The sequence below is a fragment of the Rhipicephalus sanguineus genome, chromosome 2, assembly GCF_013339695.2.
Source record: "Rhipicephalus sanguineus isolate Rsan-2018 chromosome 2, BIME_Rsan_1.4, whole genome shotgun sequence".
NCBI lineage: Eukaryota > Metazoa > Arthropoda > Arachnida > Ixodida > Ixodidae > Rhipicephalus > Rhipicephalus sanguineus.
Genome location: NC_051177.1, coordinates 56,701,599 through 56,719,341, shown reverse-complemented (window position 1 = coordinate 56,719,341; position 17,743 = coordinate 56,701,599). Strand labels below are relative to the sequence as shown.

Sequence of the window (17,743 nt, the reverse complement as noted above, 5' to 3'; positions counted from 1 at the left end):
GTTTAGTGAAAGCCTGCGAAAACACAGCGACTGAAAGTGAAGCTGCTAGTGTGGCAGTAATAAAAGAGCTGTATACAGACTTCCTGAACCCCATAGGGAACATCGATGTTGTGTTCGACGGCTCATGGATGACGCGAGGTCGGAGCTCACACATAGGTGTGGGCTGCATCATTGAGCTCTACACTGGCCTTGTAATTGACCATGTTGTTTACTCAAACTTTTGTCTCGGCTGTGCCCTGGGACCACAGCCGCAAGACGAAGGGTACACCGACTGGCTGGCAACCCACGAGTGCCAACGAAACATCGAATGCAACTCTGGCCGCATGGAAGTAGAGGCTGCGCTGACCATGTTTCAGAGGTCCTGGGCCAAGCATGGTCTGCGCTACACGACTGTGCTCTCTGATGGAGACAGCCGCACTTTTCATGCCTTGTCCGAAGCCGAGGTGTACGGCTTTATCCAAATAGACAAAAAGGACTGCATCAACCATGTCCACAAGCGAATGGGTGCAGCTTTACGGAACCTTGTGGACAAAAAGAAGGCTCAGGGTGAGTCTCTTGGGGGTAGAGGAAAGCTCACACAAGAGAAGATCAAGAAGATCGCGAATTACTACGGATATGCCCTGAGGAGCAATATCAATGACGTGCCAGCTATGAAGAGGGCAGTCGAAGCTACACTGCTGCACATGACATCGACAGATGATGCACCAAAGCACTCAAAGTGCCCCGAGGGTGCTAGCTCTTGGTGCAAGTACAATAGAGCCTTGGCCAATGGGGAGAGTCCACCTTCACACAAGAATGCCCTGCCGGCTTGTGTTGGGGCTGCTCTGGAGCCAGTCTTTGCGAGGCTCAGTGATGAGAGCCTGCTGGCACGGTGCTGTGAAGGGAAGACCCAGAACGCGAGTGAGAGTCTTCATTCGGTCATCTGGACCCAAACTTCAAAGAATGGGAACGCTTCGCTGGAAAGTGTGAAGCGAGCTGCCGCTGAGGCTGTTGCCATCTACAACCAAGGAAGAAGGGCAACCAACGAGTCCATTGCTGCAAGTTTGGGCTATATTGCTGGGGATTGCCTTGTTCGACGAAGCCTAGAAAAAGACTCTCTGCGTTTACGCAAGGCAAATGCAACTCATCTGAAGAGCACCAACACAAAAAAGACTCTTGCAAGGAGACACAAAACGGGTGCAACTGAAGATTACAGTCCTGGACTACTTTGAAGGTATTCTCTCAAGCATAGCAACCTATTACCCAGGGTAACATGCTGCCTAACATCTAGAAGGTTCTTCCTAAAGACTGAAAAGACATGAGCAGCCAGTCGCTTGAGCCTCATACCCCATGGCTTTTCCAGAACCCCCCAGCCGCTTGTCATGGTGGGGTTTTGATCATGCTTTGCACATTGGAAAATTTTTTTAGATATGATTCCTTGGGTGGAACAAGACACTTTCTGTTTTGTTTTGAAGGGAAACAGATGGGGAACATGTGAATAAAATTTATGGTTAAAGGTTCCTTTTAGAAATTTATACAGTGCGTGTCAATCTTCAAACGCGATTTTCTCAGCTTCACATTTTTTGCCAACTTGACCAGCCTTACGGATCTTTTCATTATGTTTTTGTAAGGTAATTTTGATAAATTTTATACCGTTGAATTCGTAAGAAATAGGACTGTGGAGCTATGCTATTTTTTTGTGGCTAAGATGAACATATGAAATTTTGTGAACAATAATGTGAGCTAATTGCATTTCAAGATTACACAATGTCAATACAATTGAAAGTTCTTATATGATGATATATCTCAGTGACAATATAAATAGCATAGCTCCACATGGCAGGTCTTTGGCTACAGCTGCATCTTAAACAGAACCTAAAAATACTGAGGGAAAGTGTCTTAATGACCCGTAAGAAATTACCTAATTAGATTTCACTTATGCTCTCACAATTTGATAACTAATTGAAGTACATGAAAACTAATTATATTTTTGAAAATAGGAGGAAGAAATACATATACACACCCAATTTCATTACAATATCTCCAATAATAAAACTTTTCGTTTCGAGACCAGTGTCTCCCCTTAACCTTGAAGTGGGGCTTCGCGGCAGTGCGGATTTTCCCTGAAATGGTGTATTCACAATATAGCACCGCTTTACAGGGAGGAGTTACATGCGGACTAATATACACTTATTTGTTCATTTCAAATACTTCAAAATTTCCAATAACTTCAATTCAAATCAAAGCAAGTTCGAACACTGTAATATTCGTTCAAATATTTGAAGTGCTTGAATATTTGCATAAGCCTATTAAAAAGTGAAGACGCACCTGCATTGTTGAGCGACACCGAGCCAAGCTTGGCAAGGGCAGTCAGATTGTTCAGCACATTCTGTTCCGCTGCCGACACACCCAGTGAGGGGTCCAGCAGCAGGTCTGCCATTGTGACGGTACCATCAGATGACTCCGTGTCGTCGGGGCTCTCAGCCATGTTTGCCAGGCGTGCTAGGTTGTACTGTGCCGCTGCACTTGTCAGCAGACCAACCTCCAGAGGCGCTGCGGCAGAAAGTGCAGCAAATGGGTCTCCGGCTGCTGCTGCATCTTCCAACGACGGCGCTCCCGAGTGGTGAAGAGGTGGCGACAAACTGTCCCCGCCCGCTGCGCCCAGAGACGCACTGGCGTGGATGGGGGACATGCTGGCACATCCGACAACCATGGGTGCACTACTGACACCGCCCACGAGCGACGATGCTGCGGAATGCAGTGGAGACACGTTGCCTCCTCCGATGGACGAGGAGGCAGAATGGATGGGCGAGGAAGAAGTGTTGCCTCCGAGACAACCAACGGGAGAGGAGGAAGGAGTTGGTGATGCTGACAGAGGCGCCTGCTGCGCCGGCGGTGGTGGTGGTGAAGGTACGGATGCGGTGCGAGGCCGTCGCAGCTGGCCACACAGAGAAGGCAGCGCTTTCTCGAAACGCTCAATGTCAAACTCGAATGCCATTTCACCCGGCGCTTCCAGCTTCGGGGTGTCTGCGATAAGGCTCCTCAGGCGCGCGCTCACCACCTGGACAAAGAGAAAACAAACACTGCCGTTTAATGTCTGGAAGGTTATAAACTTCAGTAACGATTGTTGACAGGCTGGTTGGCAATGCATAACTTCGTAAGACTACCAGCGCCAGTAAGAACACAGGACAAAGCACTCTGTCCTGTTTTCTTTCTGGTCTTCATGTCTAGTCTGTGCTGTTAGTCTTACGAAGTTATGGAATATTATGCTGATGTCTAAACATCACGATGATACAGCCAGTGGTTAAAACCCCAGAAGTTGATACAACTGTAGCTCCGTGGCACAAATAGCACTTTTACACTGCGTTTGTACTGAGCTCGCGGAAGAGAGATCGAATTTAGGTGCTGAATTCTAGCCTACCGAGCTACAGTTTCAATACCCATTTGTAGCCACGAAACTTCTTATGGTCATCACAGCCTACATTGCAGTCTGGCTGGGTACTACTTTACACAAAATGGATGTTGTGCAGAAAGAACACTCATGCAAAAATATGTTGAGTAAATTATTTCATAAAACTATCTTCATTTCACAGATGTGTACTTGAGCACTCAGCAGTATTGTGAGAAGCATTCTCCCTTATGAAGGACAGCCACAGGAACTTTTTTCTTTAGGTTTCCATCCTCGCTTTCTTCAATGCTCTCATCTGAGCATACCCTTGCTGATCATCAGAAAACAGAATAGAGTAGACTTGTGTTGACTGTACGTTTGAGTGAATACATCAGCATTTCCCAAGAAGCCCCTCCTGCTTGGGCCAAAACATTGGCTTCCACTTTTTCTAAATAAGAGAGTAATCATAGCAACAACTTGCCTGTTTGAGAGACAGGAGCTCAACATCATTTGCGTGTTCCAACAGACGTTTCCCAAAGTTGCAGGCCTCTTCAATGTGCTCTGTAGTCTTCTCTGCTAGGTGCAGCGAGTCCATTATGTGTAGCTCTTCCTCGGAGTGCAAGCTCTCCAGTTCTTCGAGGAGCTGTTCCTGGCGTCGTTCTAAGAAAGACTTATACTTCTCGAAGGTCTCCTGCAGTTTGAACAAGACTTATGAAGCACAGAACCATTTTGCGCAGCATTAAGTGAGTTGAAATGATAGCTTTTGCACAGGGTCAACATTTTCTTGAGCTGTAACTTTAGTGGATGGGAGCAGGGGGGGTGGGGGGTGGAGGGCCTGAGGTTACTCTGAGAACAAATTTCAGCTCCGATTCTTTCACCTACTGCTACATGTAAAACAATCTCAACCTGTGTCACTGACATTTCATCCATGCCAACTATACAGGTTCAAATCTATTCTCCATTAAAATACATCACACAAAACATACACTTCTTAAATGAAGATACTTTCGATATAAAAGGTAACCTAGTTGCTTACGCAAAGTACACCTACTGTGCAGGTACATACAGGCTGGGACACGTAACAATGCCAAGTATGAAACAGACAACGCAAAGCTGTGGCAGTGACTGAATATGGCTAAATTTTAGGGGTGTGCGAATATTCGAAATTTCGAATATTTTTCAAATAGTGTTTGCTATTCGATTCGATTCGCACTGGCATTTTACTATTCGAACTTCCCTAAAATACAGTCAAGGTCCGATTGAAAGTGACCCCTTCAGATTTTCAATATGCTTCACCTCATTACACTCTCGTATTGCGGCAAAGCTGCCTTTTAATCTCCGTTACGGTCGAACTTAGCCAAGACAGTCAACGTCCGATTGAAAGTGGTCCCTAGATTTTTCAATATGCTTCACCTTATCACACCCCGGTATTGCGGCAAAGCTGTCTTTCAGGCTCCGTTACGGTCGAATTTTGCCAAGACACAGTCAACGTCCGATTGGAAGTGGTCCCTAGATTTTTAATATGCTTCACCTCATCACACCCCCGTATTGCGGCAAAGCTGCTTTTCAAGCTACGGTATGGTCGCAAATTTATTAACGTATTAACTCAAGAAAATGCTGATTCCAACATGGAGGTGAAAGATGTGGCAGAGTTGGGGGCTCAATTAATGCTGTTTTGGGCCTGAAATTTGGGCAGGAAGTCCGAAAAATCGGATGCCGAAGTTTTTTAGCATCCAAAATTTCAGATGTTCTTACATATTGATGTCTACAAGTGAGATTTGGAACTCCGGGCTTGAAGGGAGCACACACTTGTCCGCCACATCAGTTGGGCTTCCACAGAAGTTGAAAGACGAGGAGAGGCTGAGGAAATGGCACCTTTGCCTATCACGTGTGAAGTGTTGTCGACAACACTTTGTTTGCACTGCAATATTTTACAGCGAAAGCTGTTATGAGATCATTTCACCGGCCGTTTTTGGCGCCGTAGTTGTCCGCCGCCGCCGCCGGTGTCCGCAACTAGTATCGCTCGAAATAAGAAAAAAAAAAAAACGAAATAAGAAAAAAATTCCAGGATGGAACGAGGTTCGAACCTGGGCCCTCTGTGTGGGAGCCCAGTATTCAACCTCTAAGCCATGCTGGTGCTTGAAATTGCTTTGCAAAAAGATCCTATACAGGCTTCATGTCGGGAAGGAACCACATTAGCATATGCAATATAGCGTGGTAGAAGAGTAAAATAAGCACCAAGCGTCGCACAACGCGAATTCTGTAACCAGGCGTCACACAATGCGAATTGTGCAACGAGTAGGTTGTTGAATGCTTCCAACCCACTACAAAGGAATCTGCCATAATTCTTCATCGTCATCAGGCACAGCATCAACAAAGTGCGCATAATGCCTTACATGCGTTTAGCAAGTACCAATGCTCTGCGTAGAATGACGAAAAATGGCACAGTGCCTGCTGCCCTACTTCTCAAAAATTACAATGATTTATAGCGTAGTGGGTTCCTCGCAAGTGCACTTGTATTGGTTGCCAAGGAAGCCCATAAGCGCATGATCGTTTTGCTATTCGCACAGCTCTACTAAATTTTTAACTTCTTGTCGGTGCGCAAGGCACCTTTTTGTCTTTTGCAGCTATACAGTGAACTCCCTTTAAGGGGGGAGGTGGCGATCGAAAAAACTTTTTTGTTTGTTGACCTAGAGCAATGAAATTTGGCAGGCACACTGAAGAGTGTCTCGAATAGCTATATATGAAGTTTCATTGCGATATCTCGAGTAGTTTTCAAATTACACTATGTTACATAATCTGATGACATACTCTGCTGGTGAAAAGCCTAGCATTGTAACAAAACATGCCAGGAAGGTCCAAGTGGTTTTGATCTTTACTCAAAAGAACACTACACAGGATGACATTATTAAAAATTGTCTATTCCTTCTAGTTTTTTTACAAATAACATCCCCATCAGCTTCATGTATTGCATCAGAACTTCTCATGCACTAATTATCACATACAAAAAAAGACTATGCCCTAAGCAAGGTAAAGAATAATGTCATCCTGTCAACAAGACTTCAAGGATTAAAAGAAAAAAAAGCGGAATCAAAATCTGTGTAGTAGTTGCCAAGATATCTGCTCCACGAGCTGAGCAACATGCCAAAAAAACAGTATTGAGAAAACTGCGTTTAAAGTTTGGCCTTCTCTAAAACACCTAAAGATTCTGGTCTTTGTTTTTTTTTTTATGGTGTTTCACTTCTTGGACATGTGGCCTTTCTCCATTGTGCCTTTGTTCTTTTTTCATAACCTCCTTCTTTTTTTTATCTACAAAAAACCAGTATGGATTTCAAACAACGTTCTCTGTATGAAGGAGTGGTGTGATAGACATGACAGAAAAGAAGATATTGCAATCTAATAAGGCCATATACTGAAATAATTACACATATTTCTTGTATTTATGCTGTCATTAGCATAATTAAGTCTTGCTTATTGATTACAATTAATCATTGAATATTTTTTATAAAGAGAGAGGTTTGTTGTGACAGAAAATGGCTCACACCATGATAGCCGATGCCTTCATTCCAAATAACAAACAGTTATGGCCAAAACGTTAGTGGCACAGGGATTTTTGAGCAGTTTATTCAGTGACGCGAGTCGGGCAGATAAAAATTCGTCCCCCTGCTTCATACACATTCTTTTGCCATTCTCGCGTATGAAACGTATTATCATTCGGCCGATAGCGGCAACGCTAGTCTACGAGGTTTTCATTGTTTCAGAACATTCATAAACGCCTGCGGCGATACCAAGCACGGCTCCAAGCACGTCTAAATTACATCACTAGTGCTTATTGACAGCACTCTGACCGTGAAATGCTCGGCCGCGGGGTCCGTGGAGCCGGCGCGTGATGTGCTTGGTGGCGGCGTTCGGTGACGATTCGCGAATGCGAAGCTACGATGACGAAAAATCTGCGCGCAGTATACTTGGTCTCACATTTTCGGGTGCCAACGCGCGAAATTGCTACCGCTGCTCCGAGCAGTTCGTGGCCGTGGGGTCTGACGAGCTTGGCTGTGGAGTTCACTGCCGATGCGTAAAATGCCCATCCGCGGTTCCGAAATGCCGGCGAGCGATGTGCTTCTTCGCTTGCGAAGAAGCACATAGCCGCGGGTACGCTAGCGCGTTGTTCTTGCCCACAAGGTTCGCGGTTCGTCTCGCTAAACGGCGCCGTGAGCGGAGTTAGGCCTAGTGACGACTCTGAGCAGTAGGTGCGCAGGCCGTGGTGCCCGTTGCTTCGAAGTGCGTAATGCGTGGTTGTGAGTACAAAGAGTCGTCCCGCGATGGCCTTCGTCACGATGTCAGAAGTGCTGATAAGCAGAAATCAAAACATCTAACCGCGAATCCGACACTGAAGTCAACGCTACAGTCGGTCCGAGACGCGCGTTTGCGATGTTTGCTAGGAGCGCGGCGACCCATCGTAATCAGATCAAACTTCCTCTTGCAGCTCCAAACTAAAGCGTAATTATATTTTAAGTGATCGTCGAGCCGTGAACACAGAACAATTGCGAACGTGTCACGAAGTAGCGCGATTCTCGACAGCCGTGAACTCGCAACGTGCAATCGGCAGACGACGATCTCCCGGAGCGAGCATCGGACCAACGGCGAGGCGAGCTGGGGCAACATGGCGGACGCGGCCAATCGGAGGCCTCGGAACGACTCTCCAGTGTTTGCTTTTTGTGCGCTTCTTTCTGAATGGAGGAGCCCGCTGAAGCGGGGAATTTGAACACGGAGAAATGCCCTTTCGAACAAGCCCAAGAAGTTGGTTCGCGGTCACACCATCGCGGAGCTACAATTTTTTGAAAATCGCTCTTTTTTTGCGATTTCCACAATAATTTTCGCCACCTCGGAGGGCAAAACAAACTTTTCGAAGCACTTCTGGGTGGTTTTCAGTGTAGATATTTTGGAATCGGATAGAAAAAGGGTTCCAGAAACTGAAAACTTGATTTTCAGAAAATCGATTTTTTTTTGCCATTTTTCGCGATACGAAAGCCGCGTCCCCCCTTAAGACGAACTCGAAGGGACCATGAAGAATTGTTCGTCTTATCAGATGTTCGTCTTATCAGAAGCACCCTCGAAAAAAGAATTGGCTACATACCTAGGTGCATGCAAATATCTTAGTTCAAAACAAAGAATCAAGTACACTTACAGTGAAGGAAAAAGACACAAAAATAATTTATTTGAGGGAGTAACCTGATAGGCAACTGCGTTCAAGTGCTCTTGCTCGGCTTGATCCAGTCCATAATGGACGTCTGTCGCTGTTGTGCACATCGGCGAGCAGCCACAAATGACGCCATATCTCCTAGCGATCTCAAAAACACTTCAGTTCCTTCATGCTGCTCAAAACAGTTCCTTAACGAACTAATGTAGAGATCTGCAGCATCATTTGCCACTGGCGCAGGCCCCATGCTGGCATCTTCGTCATCCTCCGACGTCACCTCCGAAGGAACCTCTAGAACCTCATCAATCAATGTGTCCAATGTGTCCTCCCTGCATGTTGGCACATCTTCGTCGACAGTGACATAACTGCCTATGTCCACGACGAGCCCTTTATTGCCTAGCGAGGCAACGAGGCTCACCTCTTCCTCGTCCTCTTCGCAACTGTCCTGCGCCGAGCACTCGGGCACCACAAAACCAGCATGACGGAATGAATTTATTGTAGTCATGTCAGTCACCTGGCTCCAGGCATTTGTGAGGAGGTGATGTGCTGTCAGCAGGTCCACTGTGTACTGTTTGTCGCTCTCCATGCACAGTAACATTCTCTGCAGAAGAGATCGGCGATAGTGCCTTTTCAGGCTGCTGATCACCCCCTGGTCCATTGGCTGGAGCTTGGCTGTGGTGTTAGCGGGCAAAAACTCCAAGCGAATGGCCTGAAGGTCAGCGACGTGCCCGTGCCCAGGGCAGTTGTCCACCAGGAATATGACGCGTCTCTTTTCTTTCTGGAAACGGCGATCTATGTCTCACAGCTACTCCTCGAAAATCGACTGAGTCATCCAGGATTTTGAGTTGGCCGTGTAGGTCACCGGCAGCGTTTTAGCGTGCTTGAAGCAGCGCGGCGATCTTGATTTGCCGATGACCAACAGTTTCAGCTAGTCGCTTCCTGACATGTTTGCGCCAACGAGTACGGTAACCCTCACCTTGCTGTGCTTTCCCCCTGTGCAGTCGTCGCCAGCGAAAGCGAGCGTCTTCTGTGGAAGCAGCTGGTAAAAGAGGGCTGTCTCGTCGACGTTGTAGACGTCGCCGGGGTCATAATCCTGAAGGATCTCCTTCAGCTTGGTCAGCCTCCAATTGTTGCAGGTCACTTCGTCAACGGCGGCGGCCTCACCGGCAATAGATCGGAACACAAGTCCGTGTCTTTTTCTGAAGCGATCGAGCCATCTGTTGCTGCAGGCAAACTCGATGTTCATTCGTAGGGCAATTTCCTCCGCTTTTGCCTTCAGAACTACACCGTTCACAGGCAGATTCACGCTACGAGCACGTTGCATCCATGCGAGCAGAACATCCTCCAAGCCCTTGTGCGCAGCCGTCCGCATCTTCTTTCGCTTCGGCGCGAAGTCTCCATCGCTCAATGCAGCGGTTACCCGCACACTACAGTATAACCTCGTTACAGCGGATCTGTTTACAACAGACATTCGGATATTACATACCAATTTGCGACGTTATGCCGACCTCCGTATTAGTTCCATTGATTGAGCTTCGTTTACAACGGATTCTGGTACAACGGACATTCGGATATAATTGACTAAAATTTCAGGCCAGCAAGGTGGTCAGGACTCCTTTAGAGCGGACTTTTCTACCACGGTCATTAACTTCCGACTTCAAACATCGCTTAGCATACTTTCGGGACGGGAGCAGTGCACCGCAGATATCGACGTACCGATTTAAGAACGAAGGCCGCCGATCCCCGGTCTGTCAATGATCAGCTATGCCTAGCTGTAGCGACAAAAAAAAAAACGGCGCGCAGCGTGCTTGGTGTTGCGTTTGGGACGCTGACACGCGAAATTGCAAGCCGCTGCCATCGCTTCTCCGCGCGGTCGCTGCGCGGCGACCTTGGCCGGGGGGTCCGCTGCCGATGCGCAAAATGCCGATCCGCGGTTCTGAGGAGCCAGCGGGCAATGCGATTCGTTGCTTGAGACGAAGGACATTACGGCTTCTTCGCTTTCGCATGTCCGCTAGCGCGATGTTCTTGCCCGCAAAGTTCGGATTTGGCTCGTACATCGGCACCGTGAACAGAGTTAGGCCTAACCACGACATCTAGTAGAAAGCTCGGTTGCGATGTGCGTGGCCGCAGTGCCCGATGTTTCAAAGTACGTCATGCTCGATTGCGAGTACAAGTTGTCCCGCGGTGGTCTTCGCCATAAGCTTCTAAGTGCTGATAAGAAGAACCTCGAACAGCGGGTCCAACGAGTCAACGCTATTAGTCGCACGTCTGCGATGTTCGCGACGAGTGCGGCACGCTATCGTAATCTGATGATTGAGCTTCCGCTTGCAGCTGCCCAACTAAAGCGTTCCAAATTATCGTCGACCCGTAAACACAGAACAAGTGCGAACGCGTCACTAAGTAGCGCAATTTTCGACAGCCACAACCTCGCGACGCACAAGCAGCAGACGACGATCCCGAAGCGAGCATTAACACGTTTTGGCTGCTTCTGCGGTAATACCTCAGAAGCAGCCAAAACGTGTTTTTCGTACGCTTGTTACTGAATGGAGGAGCCAGCTGAAACGGAGAACTTGAACGCGGAGAAATGCTCTTTACGACGAGCCCAAAATGGTGGCGCCCAGTTGCGCCGTTGCCGAGCTATAATTTTGAACGCTTTTTTTTATATTTCCGAAATTTTCGCCAAGTCGGCAGACGCAAAACAAATTTTTTATAGCACTTCTACATAGTTTTCATTGAAGATATTTTGGAATCAGATAGAAATGGGCTACAGAAACTGAAAATGAGATTTTTCAAAAATCGCATTTTTTTTGGTCCCCTGTTAAAAATAAGACCATGTTTGTGACTCGTAATTCTCTCCTGTTATAACAGACCCATTCAGTGTTTACATGAAAGTCTGTTGTAACAGTACTTGGATTTCACATACTCCCTTTACAACAGACCAAAATCCTCTTCACTATGAAGGTCTGTTGTAATGATGTTATACTGTATCCTTCACGATGCCCGTTAGCGTGCTCTTCGCAATCCCGAACTTGCGTGCAATCTTGGTCTTCGTGAGCTTGCCAGCTCTCACTTCGGACAAAATTTCTGCTTTCCTTGAAAGCTCGATTGGCTTTCGTTGTACAGTTGGCTTGCTGGCCATTTTCAACGAGACAAGCGAAGCAAACAAAGCGCATGGAATAGAAAACGTGCGATCGCAGGCTCGGCGCAGAGAAAGAACTCGTTTCCTCGGCGATGGCAACAGCAGCGACGGCGAGGTCGGAGAGGGAGAACATCCACGTGGAGAGAGCTGTACGACGCGAGCTCACATGTTCCCGCTGAGAAACGGCATTGGTCATGAGAGCTGCTCTCTTCGCGAATAGGGAATCTCGGTCGTCATTTTGTTTTTTTACTTTTTCCTCTGCCTGCTTCTTCGCGGCCAATAACCGATCTCAAAACTCTTTCGCTCTCTCATTTTCTTCTTGTTTGCTTTGCCGCTCGCTCTGCGGGTCGAAGTGCGGGTGATGCCGCGGGCCTTTCTTTTGTCGCTGCCTCCCTCCCTTCCGCCGTGGCGCGAATTCACTTCGAGCCATTGCTGCTTTTGTATTTTCTTTCCCTCCGGCCGCGGGAATGCCCCCCCAAGATTGCCATAATCCCTCTGCAGAATCGCCTCGGTCTCCCGGTCTCCGCGAAAGTGTTCGTCTTAACAGAAGAGCAGGTGCAAGGCTGTTCGTCTTAAGCGGATTTTTTTTGCATTGGGTCTATGGAAAACCAAACAAACGTTCTTACGTTGTTCGGCATAGGCGAGAATTCGTCTTAAACGAGTCCGTCTTAACGGGAGTTCACTGTATTATGAAACTGTGCAATGTGACACCATTATCACACAGCTAGTGAATCAACCTACATTGACCCATTATCCAAACCTGAATTCGGCCGAATTTGCACATGCACACATACACGCACGCCCACGTGAAAAATACCAGGGCTGTTACAGCATAACCTCGTTACAACGGACTTGCTTACACCAGACATTCGGATGCTACAGACCAATTTGCGGCGTTACGCCAACCTCCTTATCTGTTCTATTGATTGAGCTTCATTTACAACGGATTCTGGTACAAAGGATATTCGGATATAATTGACTAAAATGTGAGGCCAACAAGGTGGCCAGGACCCCTTTACAACGGACTTTTCTACCACGGACATTCCAAATTCAATAACTCCTGACTTCAAACATCGTTTGGCATGCTTTCAGGATGGGAACAGCGCGCCAGATATCAACGTACCAATTTAAGAAAAAAGGCCGCCGATCTCCAGTCTGTCAATGATCAGTTATGCCTAGCAGCGGCGAAAAAAAAAACCGGCACGCAGCATGCTTGGTCTTGTGTTTCGGGGCGCTGACGAGTGAAATTGCGAGCCGCTGCCACCGCTGCTCCGAGCTGTCGCTGCATGGTGAGCTTGGCCAGGGGGTACGCTGCTGAAGCGTAAATTCACCCGCGGTTCCGAGGAGCCAGCGGGCGATGTGATTCGTTGTTTGCGCCGGAGCACATTATGGCTTCTTCGCTTTTGCGCGTCCCCTAGCGTGATGTTCTCGCTCACAAAGTTTGGATTCATCTCGTACGTGGCCGCCGTGAGCATAGTTAGGCCTAGCCACGACTTCGAGCAGAAAGCTCGGCTGCGATTATGTGGCTGCGGTGCCCGATGTTTCAAATTATGTCATGCTCGATCGCAAGTACATACAGTTGTCCCCGGATTCTTAGTCACGAGGTCTAAAGTGCTGACGAGCAGAACCTCTACTCGGGGGTCCGACAAGTCAACGCTATTACAGTCAATCCGAGACTTGCGTCTGCGATGAAAGAAAGCCGCACCCCCCATTAAGAATAAATCCGTTCTTTGACCACGTTTGTGACTCGTGATTGTCTCCAGTTATAACAGACCCATTCAGCGTTTGCATAGAAGTCTGTTGTAACAGTACTTGGATTTTACATAATCCCTTTACAACAGACCAAAATCCTCTTCACTATAAAGGTCTGTTGTAATGAGGCTATACAGTACTAACACTCTCAGAGCTAGATCTAGCTAATATACACAAACGGTTAAGACAGGAGAGGGCATCAGCTGCAGTAGCTCAATAACAGAGCATCAGTGAAGTTAGTTGAGGAGGAGTGGGTTTGACTCTTGTCTATGGCGAGTTGTCATAACACCCACTGTCATTTCCTGTTTCTTTTTTTCTTATACATTTCAGTTCCCTGGAGTCTTGTAGTCATAAACAACAAACCAAGCCCCTCAACTTCCCATGTTCTTGCCATAGGTTACATTACAGTAGCTATGTGTAACAAAATTTCAGCCTTGCACCAAGAACACATCCTCAAAAAATCTGTCCACACCTGTATTATTGTCTTGGCTGTGTCCCGCTGCTGCTGGAGGTCTGTAAGACCATTTTGCAGTAATTCGAGAGACTCTTCGAAAGACTGCAGGTGGTTCTTGCTTTCCGTTAGCAACGTCGTCAGCTCTTCCCTCTGTTTGGTGCCCGCCTCAGATGCTCGCTCGCACTCGTGATCGGGGGGTTTGTGCTCGCCCAGTGTGCACTCATTGCAGATAGGTACCTGCACAATGCAGCACAAGATGAATGCTCAACTTTCCAAGCAGCGCCACAGAAAAAGCATGTCAGAGAAAAAAGAAGGATATGGACTGCTCCAGAAAGAGTCAAAAACAATTGGATCCCTGTCGTTAGGGCAGCACCTAAGCCGCTGAAGTACAAAAAAAAAGGGGGGGCTCATCGATCACAGGGCACGATATATTGTAATGATGCCATTCCAATGTTTATTTTTTTCTTTTTTTGTGATGTACACTTGCCTTAAAGTACAAACTCACAATGTGTGCTGCAAGGCCTGTGTTATGTATGAATTGAAGCAGTGTTTCATGCTATCTGTAATCACGTATGAAACAATCATAGCTCGTTGTGGGCGCAGCCCTATAGGCCAACTTGCAGTAGCAAAGAAGAACCATACGGACATATCGCACTTGATGGTAAGTTTGGCCAGTTCTACATAGAAACAGACAATGTAAGGGCCACCCTAGCTCAAAACCTCCTAGTCACAGGTGGGACTTTCTCACTTCGTTAGCTATTACCATAGTCCTTCAATACTTTTTCTGGTCACGAAACTTCGCCGTCACGCTATGGGGGAGCTTCATATGTCGCACAAAGATGCCGCGCCGCGGCGCCGCTGCAGCTTATAGGCCACGATTCGCCGGGTTGTTTCTAGAGAGACCGCACATGCGGCCGGCGCGAGCAGAAAGTCTGCACGGGTGCTTTGTGTTTGTGATTTCTTTTCAGATGGGTGCCGAATTCTAGTATTGTACATTCGAAGCGGCACGTTCGCGTGACGATGCCTTTCAGGTGCTGTGTACCGGGATGCCGTTCCGGCTACAATGGCAATAGCGAAAAGGTATCGCTGTTTGGCATGCCGAGTGTTCGCGAACAGTTCGAGCAGTGGAAGCGAGCCATACCGCGGCAAGAAGCGGACGACTTCAGCTTCGATTCGAAGCATGTGCGTGTGTGCGCGAAGCACTTTGACTCATCGGACGTCATCCGTACGGATGATTTCACGATAAACGGTGACGCCGTGTCGTTGCCAAGGGACAAGCCGCGCCTTAGGCCTAACGCCATTCCCAGTGTTTTTGATGGCCTACCAGCATACTTCACGACGCCGAAGCCCCGACCACGGACAGTTCGACGGCCACTGAAACGGCCTAGAGAGCCGTCGCGTACAAGGGAAGCAGTCGAAGTTCCTGCGTTGCCTACGAGCACGTTGGGTACTGCGCCGGCAGACGACGGTACGTAATCTGCGCGTTTGCGCTAAGACGGCTGTTTGCATTCCTTGTGCGTGCGATTTACTTTGCATGGCGTGTATACTTGTGTTTAGTATGAAGTATGTACATACTGTTGCTGTTTCCAACATTTTCACAGCTGCAGCAGCCTGTGATATTGCCAGCAGTGACCAGAGTTGTGACTCCGCCTGCCAAACGGATAACGAACTCAGCTGTTGCTGCGTAGCGGAAAAGGCAACTCTGCGGTGTCAGCTTCGGGCCGTCAAACAGCAGCTTGCACGGTGCCAAACAATGCTCGCGAAGTTGAGGGTGCAGGCTGGCAGACAAAAAATGCTGGAGCAGAGCCTTCGGAAGCTTACCGATCGCGGGAGGCTTGTCCTAGATCAATGTGTGATGAAAGGAAGCGCGAAGTCTGCTAAAGCTGTCCGGTAAGGAACTTATCTAAATATTTAAATATAGTGTGCCTTTATACTCCTTGAAGGTTGTTAACCATTCCCCAAAGCGTCGACCCTTTTACTGCCTATATTGTAAATTATGTCAGTGCCTTTTCTATTTGTTTGCTTACTCGAAATAGTACCCTATATTAGGACGCCATTGGTCTGACACCTACGCACTTTAACACCTGTCAGTATGTTCATAACAAGGATCACAACAAAACTGCTTTACTGAGCACTGAAAGCAACAAATTTCTCGTAACTGGACCAATCGCTTGATGGATATTTGTAATGCTTGCACGTTTGGCAGCCTGGTTAGAGGCGTGTGATCTATGCAGAGACCTGTGAGTATATATATATATATATATATATATATATATATATATATATATATATATATATATATATATATATATATATATATATATATACTCGGGCATTGTGACATTCTAGTGATTTTCATTATATGGAAGCTGTCTTTACACTTGCAGCAAGTCTCCGCATGGTTCAGTGTGCATGAAAAGCACTATGATGATAAGGCTGTATCTATCGAAACACATTTCAACATGTTTTTAATGGAAAACATTTTTGCAACCTTTTCCCATCAGGTACAACAAAGATTGGCTGTATGACTGCCTTCTTTTGAAGATCAAGTCGACTTCGGTCTACACATTTCTTCATGAGAATGACTACCTGCCTTTACCAAATGTGCGTACATTGTACACCTACATGAAGAACCTTAAAGCGGATTTTGGGTTTGATCCGGACTTATTTTCCGTGCTAAGGGAAAAGCTGCTTGCTTGCCCCGAGAGGGAACGACGAGGTTTGTAACCACTGTGTCCATCACTTCATCATGCTTTCCTTATATTCCTTCAACAAGTTGATTTCATTTTTTTTTTCTTTTTTGTAGGAGTATTAATGTTCGACGAAATGAGTGTACGGAAAAGCCTGCACATAAGAGAGTCTGACATGAAACTCGTGGGAAAAGTGGATTTTGGGGAGCACACCAGACCATCAGACAACGAGCGAGATGCTGACCACGTGCTAGTTTTTCTATTCCGACCTTTCCTTGCAGGTTGGTCTCAGACAGTAGGCACATTTTGTACTTCGAGTGCTGCTCCAGGTTCAATCATTGCAAAACTGCTGCTGCAGTGCATTGTGAACTTGTTCAATTCCGGAGCTTTTGTTGACGCGGTGACGTGTGACAACTCAACAAAGCGGTGACGTGTGACAACTCAACAAGCAACCGGTCAGCTTTGAGATCATTGGGTAATAACTTAAGTGCATGTTTTTATCTAAAGTATACATGGTGAGATAAACTGCCTAACCTCATATGATATATGCTTTTTAGGCATATGCGGTGAAATGGGAAACACAAGAACATCATTCGAACATCCATGTGACCCTTCCAGAGTGATCTATTCAGTGATAGACCCACCCCACATATTCAAATGTATACGAAACAATCTACAGAAGGTTGGGAAGTTTTTGGTAAGCTAGAAATGAGTTTTGCCTGTTTGAAATGAAGTTTCAATGACTGTTTTGTACTAATAAAATTTGTCTGCAGCTCCCACAGGGAAAAGAAGTGTACCACTCTGATTATGCGGATCTTCTTGAATATGAAGAAGAACAGGGCGGTCTTCGTGCAGTGCCAAAGCTTACCAAGGCACACGTATCACCAAATGCCTTTCAGAAATTGAGTGTGAAGCTTGCAGTTCAGGTAAGAAACATTTCAAGTTTGTTCAGCCGAGAATATTTTTGATAATGGTATTTTAGCTAAGAACAATTTCATCAGAATAGCATTTCCATATTTCAGCTATTCAGTGAATCCACTGCTGCAGCAATGGAATTTTACAGTACACAGGATGGCTGCGAGAAGCTCCACAATTCCTCGGCAACATCGCAGTTCACAAGACAAATGAACAGCCTTTTTGACTG

General features: G+C 46.8%; 1 protein-coding gene across 1 annotated transcript in view; it reads right to left on the bottom strand.

Annotated features, from left to right (window-relative positions):
• The window catches only part of LOC119383005 (B-box type zinc finger protein ncl-1), an 80,827-nt gene that overhangs the window by 47,823 nt on the left and 15,261 nt on the right, over positions 1-17,743 (bottom strand). The window contains exons 4-6 of the mRNA XM_037650961.2: positions 13,928-14,146; positions 3,849-4,058; positions 2,308-3,040 (exon numbers count right to left, since the gene is read on the bottom strand). Of these exons, the coding sequence (XP_037506889.1) occupies positions 2,308-3,040; positions 3,849-4,058; positions 13,928-14,146 (1,162 nt within the window). The remainder of the gene's footprint in view (positions 1-2,307; positions 3,041-3,848; positions 4,059-13,927; positions 14,147-17,743) is intronic.